Below are 26,357 nucleotides of genomic sequence, written 5' to 3' on the forward strand. Positions count from 1 at the left end.
GCAGCGAAAATCGATGAATTAAAAATCTTGTTAATATTCATTTGGCTATAATATTTGCTGGAATAGCAGGAACATACATGTTTAAAACCGGTAAGAAATTTGTTTATGTATCTCTTAACTACAATCGTAGAAAATTGGGAAAAAATTTTGGTTATACGTCTGCGGGGAAACCCCGAAAAATTTATTAGTACCTACTTCATCAATAAATAATTTTGTTTTTAATTGTTTGTATATTATTTGATTCTTATATTTTGAATTGTTTATTTTTTTATTTTATGCAAAAGAAAATCATTTTTTTCAGAATTATGCCAGAATTCAAAACTTAGAAAATAATCGAATTTACATATATATGACAAACGTATCTATTTATATTTAAAATACTAGGAAAGGCCATTACAAGAATTTGTTTAAAATCGTTATTTCCTGGAATATACAACATACAAGTTTGAAATTGATAAGACAAAAGGAATTATTTTATGCGATTTTTGAAAAATTAGAAGACTCGGGAAAAAATGGAAGGTGTATTACATTATATAAGCAGGCAAATTAATATATCTCATAATGAAAAAAGATTGTATAATCAACATTTTCAAAATTTTATATACGAATTTATTGAGGATATGATGGACATTGATGAACTTTTTGCATACATGTATAGAAAAATAGCCTTTGTTGGAAGTTACTGGGAAGGTGCAAAAATTGATAAACCCGATGAATTTGATCTAAACATAGTATTAAAATTACCTGTAAAATGTGAGGAAATCGAAATAAAAAATGCTGGACAATCTGGTTTTTTAACAGTGAAAATTGATCGTAACTCGATTAAAAAACTACCAAAACAAAAGATGTTTAAGGTAATGCAAGATTGGTTTGATGATAAAAATTTTTTTTTACCTGATAAATTTCGTAATTGGATGTATTCGGTTGTGCAAAAAACTTTCAACGAAATAGGCTATGATCTTTGCTTAGATTATAATGTTCAAGTTAAAACAAACGGACCTGCAATTACATTATTTGTTGGGGGAAAATACCCTTTTTCTATTGATATCGTTCCAGTTATACAAATGCCAAATTCAAGGTGGCCAGAACCACCGTTTCGCCCAAATCCTTATCCAAAACTGAACCATTTAGCATGGAGTCTGATACCAAAACCAAGGAAAGGTATTAATGTCCAAACAGAACCGGGTTGGATTTATTGGCGACCATCATTCTATGATTACGAACGGCGATTGATGATGGGACAAAATCGATTGAAACCTGCTTGGAAAATACTAAAGAAATTAAAGGAAAGCCGTGGAATGGAAAGAATAGTAAATTATCATATTAAAAATTTGTGTTTGATAGAACTTGAAAAAAACAAAGACATTTGGAACACAAAATCACTTGAACATGTTTTCTTACATTTATTAAAAGTTTTCCAACTATCTTTGCAAGTCAAGAAACTTCCATTTTATTGGCAAATGGATGATAATTTGTACAAAACAATTAAAAATGACATTTTACAAGATCATTATCAACACATAACAAAGATTATTAAAAAGATTGAACAGAATCCTAAATCCATATCGGAATATTTTCGTTTTTATTATTAATTTTTAAGAATGTTACTGACCCACATATGGTCTTAATTGGCACCTAAGAGTTAAGATTATAATTTTAATATAAATAATTGATCCATAAATTGATATTTTGTTAAATATGTAAATAAAATCCGGAATAAAATACATGTAGAGAAAGAATGGCCACAAACCAGGTAAATCGAGAATTATCAAAAAAACGATTGACTAGACATTATTATGAGAATAAGAGAGGTATCAAAAAATCTTGGAAATTATAAATCAATAAAATGGATTATTATGTTTTTTGAATTTTAATTACCTTAGTCAATCATTTTTATTCAAATCACAACTTTACATATAATTTAATCGATGTTAGCGATGATACCTGTTTTTTGAGATTTTTCCGATTTGTTAAAAAAAATACCAAGATTCAAAATTTTTGTTTTTTCTTATTTTTGAATACAAGATCCAAAAAAAATTTTAAAAATCCTGTTCATTTTACGACTAGATGAATAATTCTCGAAATATCTCCGAAAATTGTCCTAAAAATATGGATTTTTAAAGGATTTTAGGGCGTAATCATAGAAAATATTCATTCAGTCGTAAAACTACAATTCCGAAACTAAAAGTTGTTATTGTATAAAAGTTGATTATTTTTAAGGTATAAGGAGAAAATTTGTTTCTAAGGAATCGTCTAATATCCTATACTAAGAGCGAATTCTCGACTTGATTTCAGGAAATTTCTTAGAAAATAGGTATCTATAAGTCAAATTAATTAAATTTTCGTGACTATTTCTCCCAAAATGATTGATCGGGCGTTTTACTGATATTTTTATTTTATTCTGGTTCTGAAAGTAAGATATTAAAGTCAAGAAAGGACCCCATTTATAAATTACTATTCTAGAAATCAAAAATGAGAAAAGAGTGATAAATTTTTTATGTTTTTAATTTGTTTAGTTTAACAATAATGAAAAATAGTACATGAAGTGATATAAATTATTCTATAAAATCCAAAAATCGTGATACAAAATACTCATACCTAGGAAGAATAATCAGCCCTTTTACATAGACCTTTCCATTTAAAAAAATGATTTTAATTTGTTTCGTACAGATGTCAAAAAGCTGTTCAAGTAAAGACATATTACATATCTTCTATCCGGGTCAAAAAACGCTGTTTGATCAAGGTAAAAGTTATTTATTTTCTTTACTTGAATAGTCTGAAACAATAGCAAATCGATAAAAAGGTCTATTGCATATATTTTATTCCGACTCTGAAATATAAACATCGTGGCCTCCATTTAAAAGACTACTATTTAGGAATTGACAAATGAGACACAAGTGATAATTTTTTATGTTTTATATTTTTAATTTTTTTAGTTTAACAATAATGAAAAATAGTACATGAAGTGATATTTTTGTTTTTTTAAAAACTTCTTAAATTTGATTTTTCTAATAAAATAAGCATTCAATTTTATTCCAAAATGTCAAAAAATAAATTTAAAAATGAGATTAAGGATTGCACTTTGTTTTTTTGTTTTTTTTTCGTTAAGTTAAATAAAAATCTAATAAAGAAAAATGGAAATACGTTTTTAAACAATAAAATGAACAAATATAGATAACTTTTTATTTACAACATCTAAATTGGATTTATTTTCAGTAAAATTTGTATCAAATTTTTATTGGTCTTGGATACAAATTCAGTAGGATTAATAGTTTTTTTTTCTTCAAAATGAGACTCATATTTGTATCAACATTGAAAAATAGGTTTTTAATTTTCTAAATTGATCATCATTATCACTAATCTAATTTTAGTTTTAATTATGGAAAAATGTTTGAATTTTTTGTAAACTACTAGTTTGGGACAGATATTGAAAAAGTGTATCTTCATGCTTAGATCAAGCAATCAAACCGTGGAAGAGTGATCTAAAAAAATTAACAGTGATTTTGAATTAAAATAAAAAAATTTGATATGAAGGAGCAGGAGATATTTTGTTTTGTGAAATTTATTTACATTCAAAATTTCCTCCTATCTAACAGCGATTTTAGAAGATCTAAGGTCGACCTTCACTCATTTAATAACCAGATGAGGCAAATTTTTTTATGAAATTTTATTGATTGAATTTTTTCTTTAAAAGAAGGGTTTTGTGCAGGCAAACCTATTCCATCATTTTCGCAATTAAATCATCTTTCTTCTGATACCAATTTCGTTTGGTTAATAGGTAACGTATGAACAGGTAAGTAAATATAGGTAGCTATTCCGATCTGTTATCTAATTGAAATTGTTATCAGAAGCAAGATAATTAAGTTATGAATATAATGGTATTAATTATACATGAACACTTCTCGATAAACAAACTATTATTCATAAGCGTGTTTATCAATTAATAAAATTGTATAAAAAAATATGTCTCATCTGGTTGTCAAATAGTTGAAGGTCGCCCTTACACAGTCTTATGTTCTAATACTCAACATAATTAAGACAAAAAATGTGTTGTAAGGCAGCTGAAAGGTCTTTAAATGAATTTAACTTTTGTTATATTAATAGAACAGTATAAAAATTTGATAATTTTTATAATTAGTAATTATATTACTTCGAAATATTTTTTAATCTCCAAAATACCTAAAAATTTTTGATTGTAGCTCCTTAATTTATTCCTGAGCATCCTATAAATTAATTTTGGCTTCTTCCATAGTTCGATTGCTTAAAACACAATCTTCTAAACTTTTTCAGTTTCGAATTATATATAAACTTTGAATATACTGTTAATTTTCCTCAAAATTATACTTCCGATATATAATTAAGCAACTCAATAAGTTGCAGTTTTCACTATATTTGTTGGCATAATTCAGTCTTACAAAAAATCATTTAAAACTAAAAGTAATTTTAGAACTTATTATTATAATAATTTTGTTGACTAAATTTATATATTTTTTTTTACAAAAATAAAATTTTTGTTAATTAAAAAATGTCTTATTATTTATTTTTATTTCCTAATTATTTTACCAAACTGCAAATTATTGGATCACAGTTATAACCAGAGTAAATGCAATATGAGAAAAGTAAACGATACGGAATGTAAGTAAACTTTAAACCGCATCGCACTTTATGTATCAGAGAGGACCACAGATGCAAAGATATTCATTGTATGAATAATTCGATTGATTATGTCAATGTGTGGGGTCTTTCAGGAAGGGATAATGTCTACTTATCAAGCATTGATGACATATCATTGAACCTGTGGACTCATTTTAGTTATGGATTTTTAATACTTATCGTTCACAATTAAAAATTTAGAAATAATTTGTATTAATCTTTATACATTAAAATTTCAAATTATTAAAATACAGGGTAGAAACATCAAATTTTATAAGCTCAGATATTTACGAATGGAAATATTTCAATAAAAAAATTATAAGCAATTTTACGAAATGTTTACAAAACTTTGTTTACAAAAATACGGAAGACATTTAGAATAAAACACTGTTTTTTACGAATTCGAAAGTTATTCAAACGTTGTAGAATTTAACTGATTTTAGTATGGATTACTTCAAACAATAAAGATTAATACACTTGCATTAAAATTACCATGCGATGCTAGGTGAGATAAAATCATGCTACGTGAATCAAATCGCACCCCATTGTATAACTTGTGCCTTAATTTTATAACAATAGGAACGTCGAAAAGTGGAAGAAAAATTAAGATGCATAATTTAAAAAATTATACATCATTTAATATTAACGTAAAGATCTGTCTGATTGGGTCGGGAAAATTTAACGCGTGGAGAAATTGTATCCCACAAGTAAAAGAATTCGGAAGACTGCAATTGGGTAGATGACTTATATCGAATTTGCCACATTACCCATAAAATTGTAAAAGTAGATTTGATATCATAACAAAATTTCATAGTTAAATTAAAATTAATTAAAAACGGTGAAATTGAAAGCATTCAAAGGTTGTTGCCTGTCTCTTTCTTGCAAAATAGAGTTTTATATGTATAATCTATGACAATACCGTACAATGACCTCATTATTCTATATCTTCTTCTTTGTTTAATTAGAAGTTTTTTTGCGTCCTTCTAAAGATTTTCAAAAATCAACTTCACTTTTCTGCTCGTGCAGTGAGAATTTTTCACCTGAAGTGATTCTTATTTTCATATTGTATATAAGAAAAGTCTTTGGCCACGTCAAGTTAACCCCTTTAGCAGATGGTGAAGTTAGTTGTTATTTTTACGTTATTGACATTTTATTTTTTTGAAAACTTTTTTGTCAAATATAAGCTTTTAAATCAATTTGAACTTGCCACGATTACGTTAGTAAACTATTTTATTAAGCATGCGTGAAGATCTTCCGAATCAAAAAGTGCGTTGCTATAGAAAATACTACCATCCTAAGATATTTAACATTCGAAAAATAACAAAGCAAATTTAACGTATCGTTGCAAATCTGCAACGTGGCGTCATTTATTTGTATTCCTGTAAACAAGGCTTCATAAAACCCTTCAAAAAGTGCATTTTTAAAAGTATATTTTACAAAAATTATTATGATTTCAAGAAATTGTATTTATTAGAGTGCAAATTTATCGAATAAGGAATATTTTTCAACGTTTGATAATACAAAAAATTTATTTTGACATTTTTGTTTTAAAACCTACAAAAATAACGACAAAATGAAATGAAAAAATATATAAATATTCAATAATAATTAAACTAATTAATATAAATAGTTTATTTCAATTATTGTAAAATATAAAATTGTTGCTTTTTTTTTTAGTTTAGCCAAAGTTTTCAACTAATCCTTAAAATTATATAAATTCTGTTTTTTTAAATTAAATTATACATTTAGAGGAAAAATTAAATCTTACTTTACTAAATTTGTACAAGAATACTGTAGCGTTATACCAGAATCATAAATCTGGGGGTCAAATGAATTTAAAGCATCCAAGAAAATTTTTTGTTTTAAGTATTTACAACTTATCTAAGATAATATTTTTTTTGTTCTCTTTTGCTTTATATCATTTGCACTAAGATCACAGCGTAGTTTCATATCAACAAGTGATCACTACTCAATTGAGTTTATGGTAGGTAATCGATTTTTTTGATATGACTCCTTTTTATAAAATAATTAACTCACAGCAAAATCTAAAAGTAACATAATATTTTAAAGGACTTCATTTAAAATGCTCAACATATTATAAATTTCAAAATCTGTAGATTTATTGAAAAAACATTCTGACACAAAAGTATCAATAATTTGTAGACCCTCGATTTAGTGAGTCGCTGTCGTAAATGTCTTACGCCAGTAAATGGGCTTACTTTGGTGGTGAAAGATTTACTATTAATAATATAAAGTTATTTGTAGGAAAGTGAACAAGGTCGTGCTTAATTATACCACAATTATTATTTTAGCAACGCTTCAATATTTTGATTAGATCTTCATCAGACATCTAAATCAACAAAACAAATAACTGTGTTGTGACTAGCAGAACGTCATTTTAATTTTCATCACAATTTTGATCTTAATAATGTTTCGATGCTTGATAAAGGAACGAACTAGTTCAAGAGAAATATAATTAAAATGATTTTTATTCAGGCTAATAATACAGTGAATAAAAGCACCGACACTAATAATTTAAGTAATTTATAGAATGATACCTTAAATATACATTAATAAGTATAAACCGAGCAGTAAATACTTTGAAAAATAAATTAAAACTGGAATATTTCAAGTAGCAACACTTGTTGAAAAACTTTGTCACCTGGTGATAGTCATGATTGTATGTTAGCGATTAGTTAATAGTTGATGTAAATACGTGTCGTAAATGTCGTAATCATATTATTTACTGGTTAGCATGTGTTTTGTTGATTTTAGATGTCTGATGAAAATCTAATGAAGAAATTGAAACGTTACTGAAATAAAAATTGTGATATAATCATTATAAACGATCCTGACCAGTTTCTTGCGAATCAATTTATATTATAATAATATGAACGCGAATAATGACATTGATTACTATTAATGGTTTAACAAAAATTGTTTTAAATTCTTGATATTATTGACAGATAATGTGCCATCATAATGAAAATTTTTCTTGAAAAATATCGTCAATTACACTAGTTTTACAACTAAACGTTGCAATAACTAAAACACTCTGAATAATTTTCCAAGATGACTACTATAATTACAAATCTATGGCTATTGACACTTTATAAATAGTGATGGTGCCTCAAAAAACCTGTTTTTTACTCAGTTTTGGAAATAAATATTGTTTAATGACAAGTAAAGGTTTTTAATATAGTTATTGTTATTTTTTTAGGCCTATTTTTATATTTTTATTATTATTGTATTAATATTAAATTTTTCAGTCATCATTTAAAAATGAATGTTTTAAAATTTTTTTTGAATTGCTAAATCTTATAAATTAACAAAATTTTAAAAAATTGATTACCTACCAAAAACTCAATTTCTTAATCTTCCTTAATTTATTATACAATTCACTGTAATTTATTACGTTTTTTTTTTTGCGAAACTTCAAGGACACTCTCAAACCAATACAGAAGAGTTGAAGTGAAAATAAATTATAGTACAATTTCATTAAAATATGAATTTAGTGGCTTTTTCTTTAGGCCGTTTTCTCGCGGTCATGTGCTCGGCAATTGACACGAGTTTGTTCTTATTTTCATTTCTTTCCATATTCATCTTTTGCTAGCCAGTAACAAAAGAAAATGTAGTACTTTTCCGTGTTGGTTTAAAAAAAGCCTTTTTTAACTATTGTTTTCTCAAATTATATACAAAGGATTGACAATAAACGTACATAAAAAAACTACCTAATGTCTAATACTTTGGAACAATCGATAAACTGTAACTTAACACTCACACTTTTACGCTTCGCAAAAATATTTTTAAAAATAATTTCTACAGTGAATAAATAATTCCAATATTTTGAACGTTATACGAAATTTAAAAATGTTTCACTAAATGGATTCTCACTAATGTACATTTATTTTTGAAAATATAATTATTAAATTGTTCATTCTTTGTTTATCTTCAAAGAATTTGTCAAAATGTTTATTTTTTTAAATATTTTAAATCGTAAAAATACGTGCTTTGAGCACAATAAATTACTCGTTTTTTTGTTAAAATAAAAAATAATACAATTCTGAGTAGCCTAAACAGTCATCAAAATTAAAAATTCTAAATTATTACTTTTTTGGGCGAGGCTACACGAAAGGGCAACTATTTTATGCTTACTCGGTAATTTTAACGCTAGGACTAAGAGAGAAAGGTAAAAAAAGATAAGAACGTTCCTTAGTGTCGTCATACAAAAATATGAAACAAATTTAGCGGTATATTACTGTATCGAACCACTCTATTTTCAAAATATTCGTCAGGTTCGATCCAGTAAAAAGCCACTAAATTTTGTACTTTTATTAAAATGCCAGAAAATCACCGTTCTTATCTTTTCGAATGTTTCTATATTCTATTCTATTTTACTAGAATGTTACGCTATTTATAAGCTCTTTCTCGAACCCTAGCGTTAAATCTTCCGAGATAGCGTAAAAGTGATAAATAAAAACTTATCCATTTTGTTTAAACTTTAGATAACCGCGCGGTAGTAAGTAAGAGGTTCAGATTTATCAAATTTTGATCACTATTTTGGCTATTACACTTCTAACAAATAACACCATTAAATAATTACCCTCTTGAGAAAAATACAAGAGAGTTTTTATCATGGATTTTCAAAATATAAATTTTGTTAACACTTTTTAAAAAACAAAAAGAAAAATTATTTAAAAATTTGTTTTTACGTCATGCTGCCATAGCAGACCGCACATGCACTGCGTTTTATACACATTTGTTTTTTTTTTACTAAATCCATCACCGAACAAATTAACCAATAGAAAAAACTAATTTTTGAAGTCAGCTTATTATTTTTTTTAAATTAAAAATATTTACATTTATTTTAAAAGTGAATTAACCTTCGGCTAAAATTTCTATTAATAATCTGTTTAAACTATCGAGTCCTGTTAGGAAACCACAATCAGGACCTTGATGTACTGTTGTTTGGGAAGGATTTGTTTTGCTAGCAAATGTTGTATGTGCAAAATCAATCATACGTACATCCACTTGTGGTGAAATCGTCGGCCGTGGACGCATACGTCGTTTCATGGAATTGGGTACTGTTAAATTATGTGATGTTTGAATATCTTTAACACGCGGCCGTTTTGTGTTATTTAACGCGGTTGTTGTATGAAGCATATCTTCGTCTTCTTCATCTTCTTCTAATTCTTCACCAGCCTCGTCTATTCGCAGCTGATGACGATTACGTTTGGTGTTTATGTTACAAGTTTCAAAATCGGATGAAATATCGTCCGCCGAACTGGTGGCATTTATTTGACATGAATATTCGTCACTACTACTGTTACTTAGTAACATCCAACTGTCTTCAGACACCGGACTTGATGTTGCTATACTTGGAATTGTTGGGTCTGAATCTAAGAAAACAGTTTCTTCGGATATTGGAAAGAATGCACTAGTTGCTTTAGCACCACGTGCCGCCGCTTCACCAAAGCCTCGCTGATGTGAATCTTGACTGACTTCGTCATGGTTCATTGTGAGATTAAAATCTGCTGAGGAGTTACTGATATCAGCATCATAACAGCATGCTTCACTGCTCTCATCTTCTGGTTCAAGTGTTCGGTTTTCACTGATACAAAATGCAGCTTGATATTCAAGATCACTCCTTTGACGTGGAATCACTTCGTGACCTTCGTAGACCATTAACAGCGAACTGTAAAGATAAAAGAATATTCAATAGTATCACAGGATTTTTATTATATCTGGTTCGATTGAGTTCAAATTTCGGACTGCTTGCTTACTTTGTAAAATAGATGATAGTTCTACGTCTTGAGCAATAAAGACTTTATTACCCTCATGGAAATATTTCAGGAACAAGGCTTAAAAAGTCTTACTAATACAAAAGAAGAGTTTTTCAGAATTAGTAAAACTTTAAAGTCTTTCTTTTCAAATATTTCCACGAGAATGAAGTCATATTTGACGTTTAATTAAATAAATAAAATCAATTAATCAATTTTGGAGATAAAGCTCGCCCCAAAAAAATTACAAAATAGCGTTTGTTTGAAGATTGAGAAAATAGTTAATAAAAATCCGGTTTTTACGAACTAATTCGCCAACTTAAAAAATATAAAGAAATATTGTTTCTGTTTTTGAATTTAAAATAGTAATAAGAGCTTAACATTCACGAAAATACAGGTGCTGTAACTATTAGACATATTTTCTAAAAAATTTCTTGAAATCGAACCAAGAAATTTCTCTACGTATGAGACTTTGCACGATATCTCAAGGATCAGAATTCGGAGTCTTGAACCAATAATTGAACTAGTTAATAAAAAATTTGAATAACAAGATATCTTACCAAGAGTAAAATCTATAACTGGATTGTTTTTCAATAACCCTTCGTAATTGTTCCAATTTGGCGAGTACTTTACGAATAACATTCACACGTAATCTATAACCATTATGGAAAAACCTATAAAGTGCTTGCTTGAAACCTTCTTCATTCAATTCACGTCCCCAATATTTATCACGTTTTACATAATGATTTGAATCGGCTTGAAAGACTTGCATGCCACACAACCGCACACCCAAAGATGCTGATGTACTTGCCGCACACTTTGCCATTTGTTTACTTTTCTTTTCCGCTGATGCATCGTCGCCATGTTGCCGGGTTCCCATTTTAAGATCTAATATACACGGTTGCACATAATGTGACGTAATATTCTCCAACATTAAAAAATACTGTTTATCACTATTGTCCATGGTGGCGATACTCTTCAATACTTCGCTGGCGTTCCCATTCCGATGTACTTTCATTCTGTAAGGCAAACTATAAAAAAAAGAACTATATTAAAATCAATTTTCTTAAAAAATACGCATCAACAAAAAGGATTATTACCACTCTAGTGTGGAAAATTCTAGAACGCCTGTGTAACAATAAATTTTCAAAATTTTTTGGAACTAAAATTTGTAAATTGGAATAAAAAAATTTAAAACATACTTTAAAACTTCGTCACGTTTGCGTTTTCCACCGGTGACTTTTCCTGTACGAGATGAAATATCATCACGAAAATTTGGGCTGTAACGTTTGTCCAATTTGATGCCGGTGATATTGGTCGCCTGCATTACTCCTGTAACAAATTGGCAATAATATTTAATATTTTCATTCATTAAATTATTAAAAAATTATTTATAAATACAGAATTTTCATAAAAATTGGATAAAAACAATACGAAAAATAGACAATCAAATTTTAAAGCTACTCAAGTTGCACAGTTATTAAAAAGCTTTCGGCATGGTTAATAATTCTTTATCAGACAAATTCAGTCGTTTTAGATTCGAGTGGCTGTCTAGGGTTGGGACACAGACCATATGGTCCGTTGTGAAACCGAAAAAAGGTTAGCCTACCTCCAACCACTATGCCATGAGTCATTTGGAGCTGTTTAAGAACAGTAGGAGTGATTTGATGTCAACGGACTTCAGGTCGGAGAGATTGTCAAAGAAAAATTGGCTCAAGTGTGCCCATCTCCTCATGGCAAGGGCTGGATAGTGACAGAGAAGATGGAACATTGTTTCCTCCTCTCTTCCCCCCATTGTGACGCTCCTGCAATAATTGTGATACACTGGGTAGACCTGACAATCATTCAATGTGCCTACCATCAGCCAGTTCAATCGTTTTAATAATGTTGGTAGTACCGAAATTTCAGGAATCTTAACTTGGGCTTTTTTACAGAAAAAAGAGGCACAATTCAATATCAAACATATTCCTTTTTGTAAATTTACCCAAAGTCAAGGTTAGAAATACAAAAAAGCGACAGAGAAATCTCTTTTCTTTTAAAACGCTCATGATCGTTAAGGTTTTTTTCTTTTGTTATATTAACATTAATATAACAAAAAATTAGTTCCTGAAAATGGCGTTTTAACTATGTCGAAAGCGCTAAAAAATTTTGAACTATTTATCTAGTTTTTGTAATGTTTCATATTGTTTCAAACAATTCAGGATAAATTTTACATATATTATTTTTTACAAAAATTATACCGAATATATCCAGTATAATTTTCGAAAAAATCTAAGTTAAAAGCTTTTATATTTCACATAGAAATTTGAAAAATCAACAAAATTAAATGAAAATTATGTGTTATTTTAAAAAATGTTAATTTTAATTTGGTTAAAAAAATGTGAAATAATATTTTTGTCTGTCTGTCGAATGGAAAAAATGAGAGTAAAAAAAGTGCTTTGAGGAAGTGTAATTATTTTTTTTTTAAAGACACATAATCGTTATGAATTTAAAAATAAAATTTTTTTTAAATTATTTTCATTTAAAAAAATACCATTTAACTGATTTCATCATTTTGTCAAACTTAAATTTTGCGAAATAAATGACGCAATTTTGATATAGAGGAAAATTGTTTTTGATAGGGTTTTTTTTTTGATAATGATGTTATCAGTTAAATGTATCCGATAAAAAAGTGTGATAATCCCCTCCCATTCAGTGACATCGATACAAACCGGTGAATTACCGAATAATGATTGCTTGCGCGAACGATGCGGAACACAACAGCGGGGAGTAGATAGTGTTGTTGATTGATAGGAGACGCAACGAATGTGTGTGTGAGGAGCCATATGAATCAATCGCCTTGGCCAAAAGGGCTGCCGGATTGGTCTCCCTCGTGTTAGCCGAGTATCCTTGATACAACAAGGAAATCGAGATTTTTTGGCATATGAAGTTTGGTGCTTAAATACACCAATTTTTTTTACTAACGACACAATCATTCATATTTCATACATACCAGAGAAATTTTTTTAGAGTTCTCCACATTCATCCTTTAAATTTTGAGATTTTTGAATTGAAAAAAAATTTGATAAATGAAATGAATTTATGATTTTTGTTTGTTTGTAAAATTTCGATTAATTATTATTGATCCAAGAAATTACGAAACATTAGATTTAGCAACTTGGACCAATTTGTTTTAATTGAAATTTTACTATAAATGAGATGAATAATTTTAAAAAATTTTGTCCAAAAAAAATTATGTTTTTAAATTCAAGTATTCATTGAATTCAATTCAATTTTTTTGATAGGAATACTGTCGAGATTTGTGAAGATACTACCGGAACAATTTACTCAAGTTACCTCCCCTCTTTTAGATTCTATGAGGAGTGACTACTTTCCGCCACTTTTTACTTAGTAGTTGAAATTAATTATTCAATCTTATCATGATCGAACAGTTTCCATTTTTATTTAAATTTTGATTATTTAAAAAGTTAAAACTTTTCAGTGAAAACTCGAGAAGCAATACCTGTTTTTTATAAAACTTAGAACTCAAAGTTTTCTTTTAAATCAATCTTCAAAACTTGAAGAAGTTTCAGACATAAATTTGGCAATACTATTTTCAAGATACGCCGAGAAAAGTGACTTCTCTTAATATACAAAATAGGGACCCACTTCTAGAAGAATATGGGAAGGGGGAGGGTCAACTTAAGTAATTTTTTCCGTTCCCAAGGAAATTTTTTAACGGTTTGACTGAGTTACGATCCAAAAAAATTGAATTGGGCTCATTTTCCACACATATTCACAAACGAAAAACTTTACTTACCTGCCGATTATTGGTAATTAATTTCTAAAAGCACTTTAGACATAAATTAAAGGTAAATAATAATATTCATATGAATACCGAATTTATTTGTTTTTTCGTAATTTTCTTTTTTGAATAAAAAAAATAATTCTGAATGAGAAAACATTCACTCTACAGGCAAACAAATTATTCTTATCGATAAAATAAAAAAATAAAAAATCAAATGCTAATTGCAATTGCTTCTAACCTGAATTACAAATAATTGGAAAAAATGCATTTATTCATTTGAGAAAAAGCAATTAATTCAATCTTTACGTGTCGATACACTGATAATAGCATACGGGGGCTAAGAAAATATGATGTTGGTAAGGATAAGCATTAAAAAACATTTCATAAGTTTCACCTTCCTGCATAGGTCCAAAGCCAAGTGTAAAATATGACATTTTAGAAAGATTGTTGCCAAGATTGTGTCTAAATAACTTTTTCCGGTACGGAACTTTTCTTAACCGAGGATTTCTCTTTCACGGTCACATTAAAATTTAATGTTCATTGAAAGAGAAGTCCCAAGCTATAAAAATTTCCGTAGGCCAGAGAAAGTTGTTTAGACATGACCTTGAAGGTTAAGTCTATCAAATTTCGAGGCGTTCGGAAATGGCTATCGAATACTACCCTTGGCCTTGGACTAAAGCATATTTATCCTTTACCCCTGAGGTATATTTACCCCTTCAAACGTCATAAGTCCACACATCCAGTATAAAAATACACATATTAGTTAAAAGAATTTAAATCCTTGCATTTTCCTTTTATAAACTGAATATGAAAATCAAAGCTTTACATTATCGTACAATGAGGTGAAAATTTTATTTAATTTTCCATTAATTAATTAAACATTTATAACATTTTTGAAACAACAAAAAATATCATAAAGTTATTAAAATTATATCTCAAATGCATTTTTTGTAATAATAAAAAAAAAAAACGTTTAATACCCTTTTATATAAAAATAGAACAAAATAAAAATGACGCATTTTCAGTTGAAAAATTTATATTTTCATTTGATAATAAATTATTTTTGTTGTTGTATTATTAAAGAGCTACAAAATTACTAGCAATTGCATGATTGAAAATTATTTGTAAATGTATATATATATATATAAAAAAAAAAATTTATGAGATGAAAATTCGATGAAAAACTGTGATAAAAAAAAAAACATTGACTACATATATACAGGAAATGTTTGTTTTTGAATCTTAATTGATGTGTTAACCTTCCTTTTATGGGTGACATTTTATTTGTAAATTCTTTCAGGAAATTGTGGATTTTATTTTTTCAATTCAAAAATTTGTTTTATTAGTCCATTTGGCAAGAATAGAGAGATTTTTTTTCAATTTTAAATATACAGGTTTTAGAATTGTTTCGAAATATAACAAAGATAATCAAGTTTTTGTTTTAAATTTATTCAAAATTGAAATTTACATCTCCATAACTGATACATCGATTGATTTCGAATCATTGTCAATAGTTTAAAGCTGACTGAACTAACATTATCTGTTACAGGCAAATGATCTTATTCAAGCGACTAATTTAAGGGTGCAAAAATATCGAGCAAGCAGGCAACTTTGCCATAAATGCGTGGAGATTGAAGGAAATAACAATTTTCACATTTCCATGTCCAACACCGAATAATCATTTATGTCTTATTAGGCTGCGATAGCCATAGATTTTTGGCTGTCTAGCCTGTAAGCAAAGAAATCTTTGTATTTACTTTTTTAAGAGAAGGACTGGAAACGAATTGTAACTGCTTGGGAGTAAGGAAATGATCCAAGAAGCTGCGTTTCTCTACTTTTAATAGGAGTGGTATGGATTTTTGGTTTTCTAAACAGCTACTGACGATGATAGCATAGCATTCGAAATACCAGTTATAAAGATGTAAACTTTTACATTTAAATACAATTAATATTGTGTTAAATTTCTTTTCAGGTTATATAGCTAAGATAATCGAATGAATTTTCGAAAAATTGTATCTAATTTTTTAGTAAAGCTCAAGAAAAACTTTAGCTCATAGCTGAAGAAAAATTTCGATGAATTAATGTAAGGTTAACTCGAAGAATATATCTAGTCAAATTTTTTCCCTTTCTTGTATGTTATTTTAGTAATTTTTTTCGAGATCATTATTTGTTTCATGCAAAACGTAATCATTATAGACATTAATAAAAACTGTGCTTTTATTTTGTTTAATAAGAAAATGATTAATAAAGTACAAAAAAATTATAAACTACATGACAAAATCTTAAACCTAAAATTGCAAAAGTATGGAACTGTCATCTTTATTTTTATAATAAAATAAATTCGTGTTTTTTTTGGTAAATAATGCTGAGACAACTTTTTTAAAAACATTTGAACTTTTTATACAAAATATTATTTTATCACAGATGAATTAACAGAAAAAAATTTGTATCAGCATGATTTTTCTTTCAAATTTATCACAATCTTTTTCCAAATCAAAAAAATTGATTTATTTGAAATAATTTTTTATTAAATTTTTTTTATAAAAATAAAAAAAAAAATATCACAGAAAAATATATCTAACCACATTAAAATATCATAATTAATTGCACTAAAAATCGCACTTTCGAGTTTAAAATATTTTTTTATGAAAACATATAAAAACTATTTTTTTGTTTCAATCACTGTGATGACGTTCAGAGTGTCATGAACTGATATGTCTTACCTTTATATTTCGGCACAAACATTTGGATGTCGGTGGGAATGTTCTGGTAGAAATCGAGCTCACGATAATTCAATGGCTTGCATATTGTTGATTGATTTAATAGTAAGAGTCGTGTATGGCCCCCAACCTGGAAAAAATTGAAAGAATTTTATTATTTTGATAAAAAAAATAAATTTGTTTAGTTTTTTGGGTACTTACAAGCTAAACGATTCCGTTTGCATCTAAGTAAACCGATTTTTAACTATTTATTATTCTACAAATTAGAATTGTATTGGTATACTTCCTTCTTATAGGGCTATTTAGGCCCTAAAAAATAATTAAAATTTGTATGTAGCAGGGAAATGTGTGACATGTAAAGAGAAAGTACTGATTATGAGAGAATTTCAAGTTGGCCGACGGACAAAAAGCGAAAAATTCAGTCGATCGGTTGTGGATGAACAAATATTGAGTTATATTTTATAAATATGTTTTACACTTTTAAATGATCCAAGTAATTTAAGGACGTTCCCAAAAAAAGAGTATGAAAATATTTGTGACTTACGTTTCAAATTTTGAGAGTGGATTCTGTTAGAGCTTGGGAAAATTAGAGTGAAATTTTTCGACATATACCATAGTTAGTTCAAGAGGGATGAAATACGAAAAAAAGCCAGGTTGAAATGGCTAAATCTCGGTCAATTTTTGACCAACAAAATTTGCCAACGTAGCATTTAAAAGAAAATTTAATCTACTTTTTTTTCTTTGAAGTAATGCCTATACCAATCTCCGCCCAAAAAAGATACAGTCAAAAAAGCCAAAAACCATAAAAAAATGCGAAAATTTGGCTTTTTTCCCTGTTTGTTTCAACTGTTTTGGCATGAAAAACTAATTCGATGGAAAATTTGATTCTCTACAAAAAGTTTTATATAAACTTTATCGATATTTTGCTTTGTTTACGGGATATTTGGAAAAAACGAAGAGGGGTGCTTTTTCACTCCTATTTTCAATTTCCTCAATCATGGATAAAAACGTCAGAATAAGTTCAAATAGAAAATATGATGGTTTATACTACTGCTAGCATGCCAGTTTGAGTTTGGATGAAATACGACGGTTCTACAACAGATTTTAACTTATGCCTATGAGCTTGCCGTCCTAGAACTGATTTTACCAATTTATGGCCACTTCAGCACACAAGCTCGAATAATACCAATTGGAATAGAATTATAATAATGATTAAATTCAGAAAATTGTATTTACCTGATTGTTGAGTGGATGCAATGCGACTTCATCATCATCACTTTCATCAGGATGTTGTATGCATTCATGGGAATGATGTTCAACATACTGACTGCTGACGGCTGATACATTACCAGTAATGTGTTGAAGGCTGTTTCGAGCCGGCAAGTCAGAATCTCCCATACCCCAATTAGCCAGCAGGTAAACCATTCCCTCTTTCTCTGATGTAAATACTTTGGGGTAACACTTTGATTAATCCCAATAATACCAAAAAGATACAATTTTTTTAAAAGTTTTGAACAACTATGAAATTTATTTTGCGTTAATTTGGTCCCTAATTGTGTTTAGTTAATTGATCTGAAACAAAGAGAAAAACCTTATTAAATTTTTATTCAATTATTTGTTCATGTATTTTCTGATAAGAGAAAATTAGTTCTTTTTTTTGGTTCGTCGAAACTTACGTAAAAAATATTAGTTTGTTTTGAACTAAAATTTTGACAATTCTATAAATATAAAAAAAAAGTTGGAAATGAAATATGAAAAGAAAATTGTATTAAAATTATTTGTCTAGCTTATATTTCTTAGTTTCTTAACTTAAAAAATTTAATAATTATTATAAATATATACAAAAAAATATGATAACAATGCTAAGAAATTTATGATGAAAAATGAAAAGACTTTACAAGAAACGGGTTTTTTGAATCTTATAATTAATAAATTTATCGTTTCTAAGGTAACAAATCTTAAAATCTGCAAAAGTTCTTTCTATTAAAACAAAGAAAATCAAAACGTGAATTTTCTTAACTAAGTTACCTACACGAATGATAGAAGTATTTTAGAGGGTTTAAATAAGGGGATCAAATAGCAATTAAATTTCTCTCACATTTTATCCAAGTTTACCTGAACTCCTTTTTCTCTGTTTAGATACTATCAAAATTTCAAAACCTTTCTTCCTTGGATATTAGTTTCTTGCAATGAGCTTGTTAAATTTTACCTGGAAATTATTCACAAAATATTCCAAAAGAGTATACAAATTTCATTGTGCGTTTCCCATTATAGAAAGTTCTTTAATTGAGCAAAAATCTATTGCATTAAATCAAAATTTGGTTAGTCCTTGCCAATGATATGATCCCTGTGATTGCAGTTATTGAGTAACATATTATAAATCAAGATTGCAAAGTCGAGTAGGAATTGATCAATTATTAGTAAGCCTTTTCAAAACTAAGACTTTCATTGTTTTAAAGAAACACATCACCAATTTCCCCGCCGTTTCAAACGGAAGTTCTATTTAGTATTCCTACATAGATTGCAATATTGTTAAAATACAGTAGAACTAATTACCTCGACAAACGGGAGCGATATTTTCTTTGTTACAGAAGTTTCAACTTTTTTTATCAAAGCATTCTTAAATGCGTTTCAATTTTGGCAAGGCAAAGCAAAATGAGGTAAGTGTGATTAGAAACGAGATTTGCAACAAATTCAAATTTCACTAAGATACGTTTTCTACCAACAATTTCGAATACCCAGTAAGTGTATTGATCGAGTTTTAAAAAATACAACACCTGCAATACATTAGAGTTGTTTAGAAAGTAAAACCATCTTCCTAATTACAAATAAAAAAAACAGTATAATGCAGTTTTTTATTATCATTTCCTGGCCTTTATATAAAAGCACTGATGCATTTAAATTAGAATAAACTAAGAATATTTACACATTAAAATATATAGTCTAGGCAATTTTAGAATAACTTTTCTACATAAAAAAAAACGTAACATACCATAAATATTTATTAGCATGTCAAAATTTGATAAGCTATAGGCTTAGATCGACCGTATAATTTATTATTAACATGTCTGTCTGTGTTGCAATGAGGTAAATGTTATAATAAGGTCATTATTCGTTTGATTGATTGTAGGTAAACATAATATTTATTTCAGGAAGATGGTTGCATACACAATCGATATATTTATAAGTAAGCATATATCATAGGACTAGAACCTAACGTAGAATTTGATAATTATTTTGAAATATTTGAGTACGAATTGAAATATGAGAGGCTGTTGTCAAGATTATGCGAAAACTTTTATAGTTGGGAAGTTCTCTTTAAAAAGGCCTGAGAATTTTAAGTGTCGTGGTAAGTTTATAATTAATTAATATAGATTTTTCAGAGCTTTTTTCAATTAATAAGGTATTCTTAAATTTTAAACCTGTTTTTATTCTCTCAAAAACGCTGTCAGCCTTTTTGGTGACGTAATATTGGTAAAAACAACAATCGTGTGTGTAATTATTATATGTACAAATAAAGATGATGGTAACATAACCTACAATTACTATGAAAGCCATCAACAAATTAGTAATTATTGTATATTTTAATTATCTATATGATGTCAGATCATGGCGGCTCGTGTTTTAGGTCACGTGATTTGCATATTAAAAATAACGACTTTTAATTTTAATATAATAAAACAATAATATGCTTTTATGACTCAAAATCAGAATATTTAAGTATGTTTCTACATAAATTCTAATTTTTATTAAATTTCGCTCCAAAATCTACAATTTTCTCGCCCCTATAAACACTCGACCTACTGCTCAATCTAGCACTGCCCGACCTTGAAATCAGTCTCTACAATTTCCAGTCGTTCTGAAATGGTTTTCAAATACTACGCCCAAGCCTAGACCAATAATAAAGTTTATATAGTAAGGCAATGCACCGGTATGATAATATTATGCATGCATTTTATAGTACAAAGAGTCATTATTCATTTTACAGATTGTAACATGCACGTCTTAGGACAATGACAGTTTCAGGTTATTAATAAAATAGCACAAGTGTATGTATGTCTATGTTTTGTACTGTGTAAGTCTGATTCGCGTTTCAAATCTAAACAAAAACATTATCTTCTTTCTTCTAGAAAGAATAATCAAGCTGTTGAATTTATATATCATGAATAAACTCCTTTTATTATACAAAATATGTCTGTATATGACAATATTTTTCATAATATAATAGAATACATTTCTAAGAATTTCGATGATAATGAAAAAAATAATATGTGTATAGAAAATATGATTCTTTATAGAGAGCTCTTAAATGTTCCTGGAAAAGGAAATCATTGAATGAAGGAAATTCTAGTATTAGTGAGATAAAAATCTGTAAAGGTACAAATACACAACAACTTTAGGTAATCTAGCAAGAGATGAATATTTTAATGGCTACCTAAAGTTTAGAGTGATTATCCCTTATTTAACGATTGTCCCTTTGTTGAACGAATTCATGGATTGGTGCTTAGATAGATTTAGTAGTTCAAGACTTCGAACTGATTCTGATAAATGTGAAATTTTGTGAGGATGTTTTGATGTATCAAAACCAATTATAATTGCTTACCCATAGGGATATTTTTTAAACATATAGGAACATGTCACAATTGAGAGTTACATTAATTCGGTTATTTTTTTCTTCAAATTCTGAACTATTTTCTTAAACTCACGATTATATACTTGCAATGCTTGACTTTATACAAAATTTAACGCGTTGTATAAATCATCGTAACCATGTTTCACTATATGCTTGTTTGCTTGATTAGATTTCATGTACAAGCTACTGAATGGATTTGAATGCAACTCTACAATAATATAGCTCATACATCAGAATAACACATGACTTTAATTTATAAAAATATACTTAAAAGAAAATTAAATTTAGTTCGATAACTCGCTGCACCATCTATGAGCATCATTTTGAACCATAAATTAAATATTTCTGTAAAATGGTAAACCAAATACAATTCATGGTTATCTGGTGCTATGAAATAAGGGAAAAATATGCCTAATTATAAATACAGAATGTGCGTAATAAATCTTTGACCTTTTCTTGACCACCATATTAAAATTAATAATATATCGTTAAATAATTCTCTTTGTTCAAACAAATTTAAACGCTCAAATGATTTTCTTTATGGTTATAGAAAGCAACCATAAAATAATAATAATTTGATATTGACTTGTCGAGTCGAACCACATGAAGTATAATATAATTATTTTTGATATAAATAGATTTTATCCACCGGACTAAAAATACGTATTATATTTTGCCTAACATATATTTATTATACATATATACGATACAAAAAGCAACAATAACAAAACAACACTCTGAGGTTATTCACCATTTGAATTTTATGTCTATGTAAATTTGAATACCATAAGGTTGGCTTGCGTCGTAAGTAAAGAAACAATGTCTAGAATTGTGTTGTTATGGTCGAAAATGGTGTTCGATTAAAGAGCGCTAATTCAGAGAATTAATTCATTTGATATGCTTTTAAATTCTTTTGAAGTATTTAAAGATTTTTTATATTGTGTATATATGAAATATATCAAGGTATACTAAATTTAGTCCCAAGTCTGTCTGTGGACACGATAATTCAAAAACGAAAAAAAATATAAAGTAGAAATTTTTAGAACGTGCTCAGAACACCGTTAGACATAAAAATTTTAATATTTTATCAAATACGTGGATACCCTTAACTTGTTAACTGTCTTCCAGGAGGGACCATTAGAAAAAAGTGTGACTTAGACCACACGACTGAAGTGAAAGCTCTATTTGTAAATACATTTTACAAATAAAATAATTATTATTTATAAGATTATTGAGTAATAAAAACAAAACAACAATTTTTAACATGAGCTTGTTACGAACGCTGGTTTCCGGTATCGGAGTCTAGTGTTCTGCCACTAAGCTACTGAGTCTCTGTGACTATATAACATAGATGCTGTTATGTTTTTGAAAAGTAACTCTCTCTTTCTATCTTCACCAACTTATATCTCCCTCTCAACTTGATCACACTTTTTGTAACAAGCTTGATCTCCTTCTATCTTCACTAACTTATATCTTCCTCTCAACTTGACCACACTTTTCGTAACAAGCTTGATCACACATTTTCGTAACATTCTGATCATACATTCTTCAGTTTACTCCCCAAGTCAAGCGTGCCAAAAGAAGTTTTACTTTAGTAACTACCTGCGCACCCAGTATCGGACGATGAATATTTTCGTTGAGTGTGAGAAAAAAATTTTTGAATTCGTTATTTAACCATATTCAATTTAAAACAACAGACAAATCTATTTTCTTACAGCATTCAAATGTTTCAAAAGAGGGGGAATCAAGCAATTGCAAACGTAGCAATTTTGATGAATCAATTCTTGAATCAGAATTGTTTAATCCATCACCAATCGTAAATAAAGAACTAACTGGAGTGTTGCTGATGGTATATTACAAATAATATTTATTAACAATACATTTGTAATAGAATAATATATGTAATATGTAAAACATTCGTTGAAAAATATAATGCATTTTTAATTTTATAAAATATTTAAATATATTACTCTTTTTTTTTTTAGAAAAAAATGCGTTTTTAATGTAACAATATCAAGTTTAAAATGTATATACATACAGTTCGACGAACTACGAATACATGGAATCACGCATTCGTCATTTCATACATTTAAAGGTAATTCGATTATCGTTTGTATGTTCATATAATAGTTAGTGTTTATTATAAAATTGCTCCCCCATATACCCTTGCGTAGGGATAACAGTTTTGTAATGTACTCGTCATGCTCTTTTATTTGATACCCCACTTGGATATATTTGAAAATATTCGATTATTCATTGCCATTTTCTCGCTCCACCCATCCATTCCCCGAAAGTTAAAAATAGATAAAACAATTAAAGAAGCTGGTTGTATATCTTGTCAATATTTGAGCTTAATCGATGCACAACTTTTTAAGTTTTTGAAGCACATCCCTTTCAAATAAAACCCATCCTCTTGAATCACTCTACTCATTAAAAAACCGCAACAAAATCCGTTGCGTAGTTTTAAAGATCTAAGCATACATAAGGATATGATAATTACAGGCAAAGGGGGGCGACTTTTTTTCTACTATGAATTGAAGTACATTCCTCAGTGAAATAAGAGTACCTATGTGAAAATAACACTACAAAAAATTTGGTAAATACTGTCATACTTTTTTGTCAATACCATTTTTTTCATTTAGGTATTTTGAAATGAAACAATTAAATGACTAACTGAAAAAAATATCTATATGAAATTTTATTTCCAATTTTAATTTTTATATTATTTCGAATTATCTTACAAAGAAAAACGGTTTTGAAAATAATAACATTAACAGAATATCAAATTAAAAAATAATGTATAAGCAAATAAAATAGAATTAATTTTATTCTAAATAAATTTTCCTACGATTTTCAAATTAATTATATAATACAATGTATTTAAACATATAATTCAATTTTTTCTAAATCTAATTAGTCTGTCTGTGTGTTTAGTTAGACAAAATAGCGTTACACTGAATTTTAATGGATATACAAATGTTATAATAATGAAACAAATTATTTTAGTTAATATTTGATATTAATTTGGCATTATTCCACAATAAAATACCATTTTATTAATTTTCAGATAGGAAATTATTGTATTCATCCGGTAAAAATTATATTCATTGAGAAAAATTAAGAAAAGGTTAGGTTAGCTTATATTGGCTGTACACGAAGGACACACTTAGGCTATTCGTTGTGTGCGTAGTCATGGTAGGGACAATGAAATCGATGCCAGTGCTTCCAGTGAAATTTTGGCGATAAAGAAGGCTGTTATGATTAGTTTGCAATTCTTTACATGTTAATGTTATAGAAAATGTCAAATTAAAATTATTGAAAAACACTAATTAATTAAATTTAATGGATTAATAATTGTGAAGATAAGAAATCAAATTGCACAAATATTATTTTTTAATTGTTAATTATCATAATTATTTATTTAAATTTTTGATACAATAATATTAAATTAATGATTAATTTAAGTTATAAATGCAATCCATACAATTATATATGTATCCATACAATTCTATAATAAAAGTAGTGTATCGTTACTATGGAAACGCCTCTAATAAAACTCACGCACGGTGCGAGTAGAGCCCATTGTGATACCGTATGTGCTTTACCACTTTTCCGCTGATAATTTCATTAATCAGCGCCTCAATTTCAGAGGCTGAGTGCATCTCCTTCATGCATATATCATGCACTACACAAGCCCCCCATCACAACTGTTAATTGGTTACACCTTAACCAACTGAGCTAATAGGGCGACTAATAAGAAAATGAATTTATATTTTAATTATGTTATGAGGTGTATTTCAGATTTAATTTGCATTCCATAAACTAAGATGTTATTAGATTTCCAACCAGAGAGCGGAAGTACTAATTTCAAAATCGATTAATAAAATGAAAAAAATGATCATGTGATCATGTTTTTTGTAGGTTTAATATTTACAAAGATATTTACGATTCAAATTTTTTCAAATACAAGATTTGAAATTTGTTAATTAGTAATAATTAATAATCAAAATCAAGAAAGTATATTTTATTATAATTTAGCAACGAATAAAATAATTTACTTGATCAGAAAAGTATTGATATGAGCTCTAAAGATCATATTCCCCCCAAATTGTTATTTTTTTATAATTTAACATTACTATATGATTGCGGTTAAACTGAAATGGCTAATAATCACCACGTGTTACACATTTAAATTGTTGGATACAGTTGGTATTTTTTTTCTATTTAAATTATTTACTAATTAGTATATCTATAATTAGTAATATCAGCTATTTGTTATGAATTTTGATGTACTAATTAAGGAACATTTTTACAATTAAAATTTATTTTATATAGTTATTAAGAGTATCAATTGGTGATAGATATTTTATCCAAACATTACACTAAAGCCAATTTTACGGTTGACGTTCAGTTTAATATACTTCCTGCCAATTTAACGTAGTCTACTAAGTATATTCGTTATAGATTCGAAACTTTAAATAACCAAACGGTGAAAATCGAAAAAAGAAACAATTTTATATTAGAAAAGCTATCCAATTTCGAGAAAATAGTTGCTGTGCGAGAAAAATTTTCTACTTCAAAAATTTCTTACTAAAATAAAACTCCTTTTAAATATTTCTACCTTAATTGAAATATACTCTTTAATAATTCTACTTAAGGTAGTACGAGCGCCAAGGCAAGTTTAGACTTGTGGTTGAAATTATTTGTACCTTATTATCAACTCTGATGGTAAATTTTGTTATAACTTCATGAATGTAGGCGAAAAATAAAAATACAATTTTTCG

General features: G+C 27.9%; 2 protein-coding genes across 2 annotated transcripts in view; one reads left to right on the forward strand and one right to left on the reverse strand.

Annotated features, from left to right (window-relative positions):
• LOC123294754 (cyclic GMP-AMP synthase-like) lies at positions 1 to 1,977 on the forward strand. The gene is made up of 2 exons (XM_044875893.1): positions 1 to 90; positions 302 to 1,977. The coding sequence occupies exon 2, from the start codon at positions 513 to 515 to the stop codon at positions 1,590 to 1,592; it is 1,080 nt and encodes a 359-aa protein (XP_044731828.1). The 5' UTR covers positions 1 to 90; positions 302 to 512; the 3' UTR covers positions 1,593 to 1,977.
• A 6,796-nt stretch (positions 1,978 to 8,773) lies between these two features.
• The window catches only part of LOC123294753 (inositol hexakisphosphate kinase 3), a 112,641-nt gene continuing 95,057 nt past the window's right edge, over positions 8,774 to 26,357 (reverse strand). The window contains exons 4-8 of the mRNA XM_044875891.1: positions 18,177 to 18,512; positions 16,944 to 17,070; positions 11,636 to 11,765; positions 10,994 to 11,464; positions 8,774 to 10,348 (exon numbers count right to left, since the gene is read on the reverse strand). Coding sequence (XP_044731826.1) covers positions 9,532 to 10,348; positions 10,994 to 11,464; positions 11,636 to 11,765; positions 16,944 to 17,070; positions 18,177 to 18,365 — 1,734 coding nt within the window. The 5' untranslated portion in view covers positions 18,366 to 18,512 and the 3' untranslated portion in view covers positions 8,774 to 9,531. The remainder of the gene's footprint in view (positions 10,349 to 10,993; positions 11,465 to 11,635; positions 11,766 to 16,943; positions 17,071 to 18,176; positions 18,513 to 26,357) is intronic.

The sequence above is a fragment of the Chrysoperla carnea genome, chromosome 3 (genome assembly GCF_905475395.1).
Source record: "Chrysoperla carnea chromosome 3, inChrCarn1.1, whole genome shotgun sequence".
Classification (NCBI taxonomy): Eukaryota; Metazoa; Arthropoda; class Insecta; order Neuroptera; family Chrysopidae; genus Chrysoperla; species Chrysoperla carnea.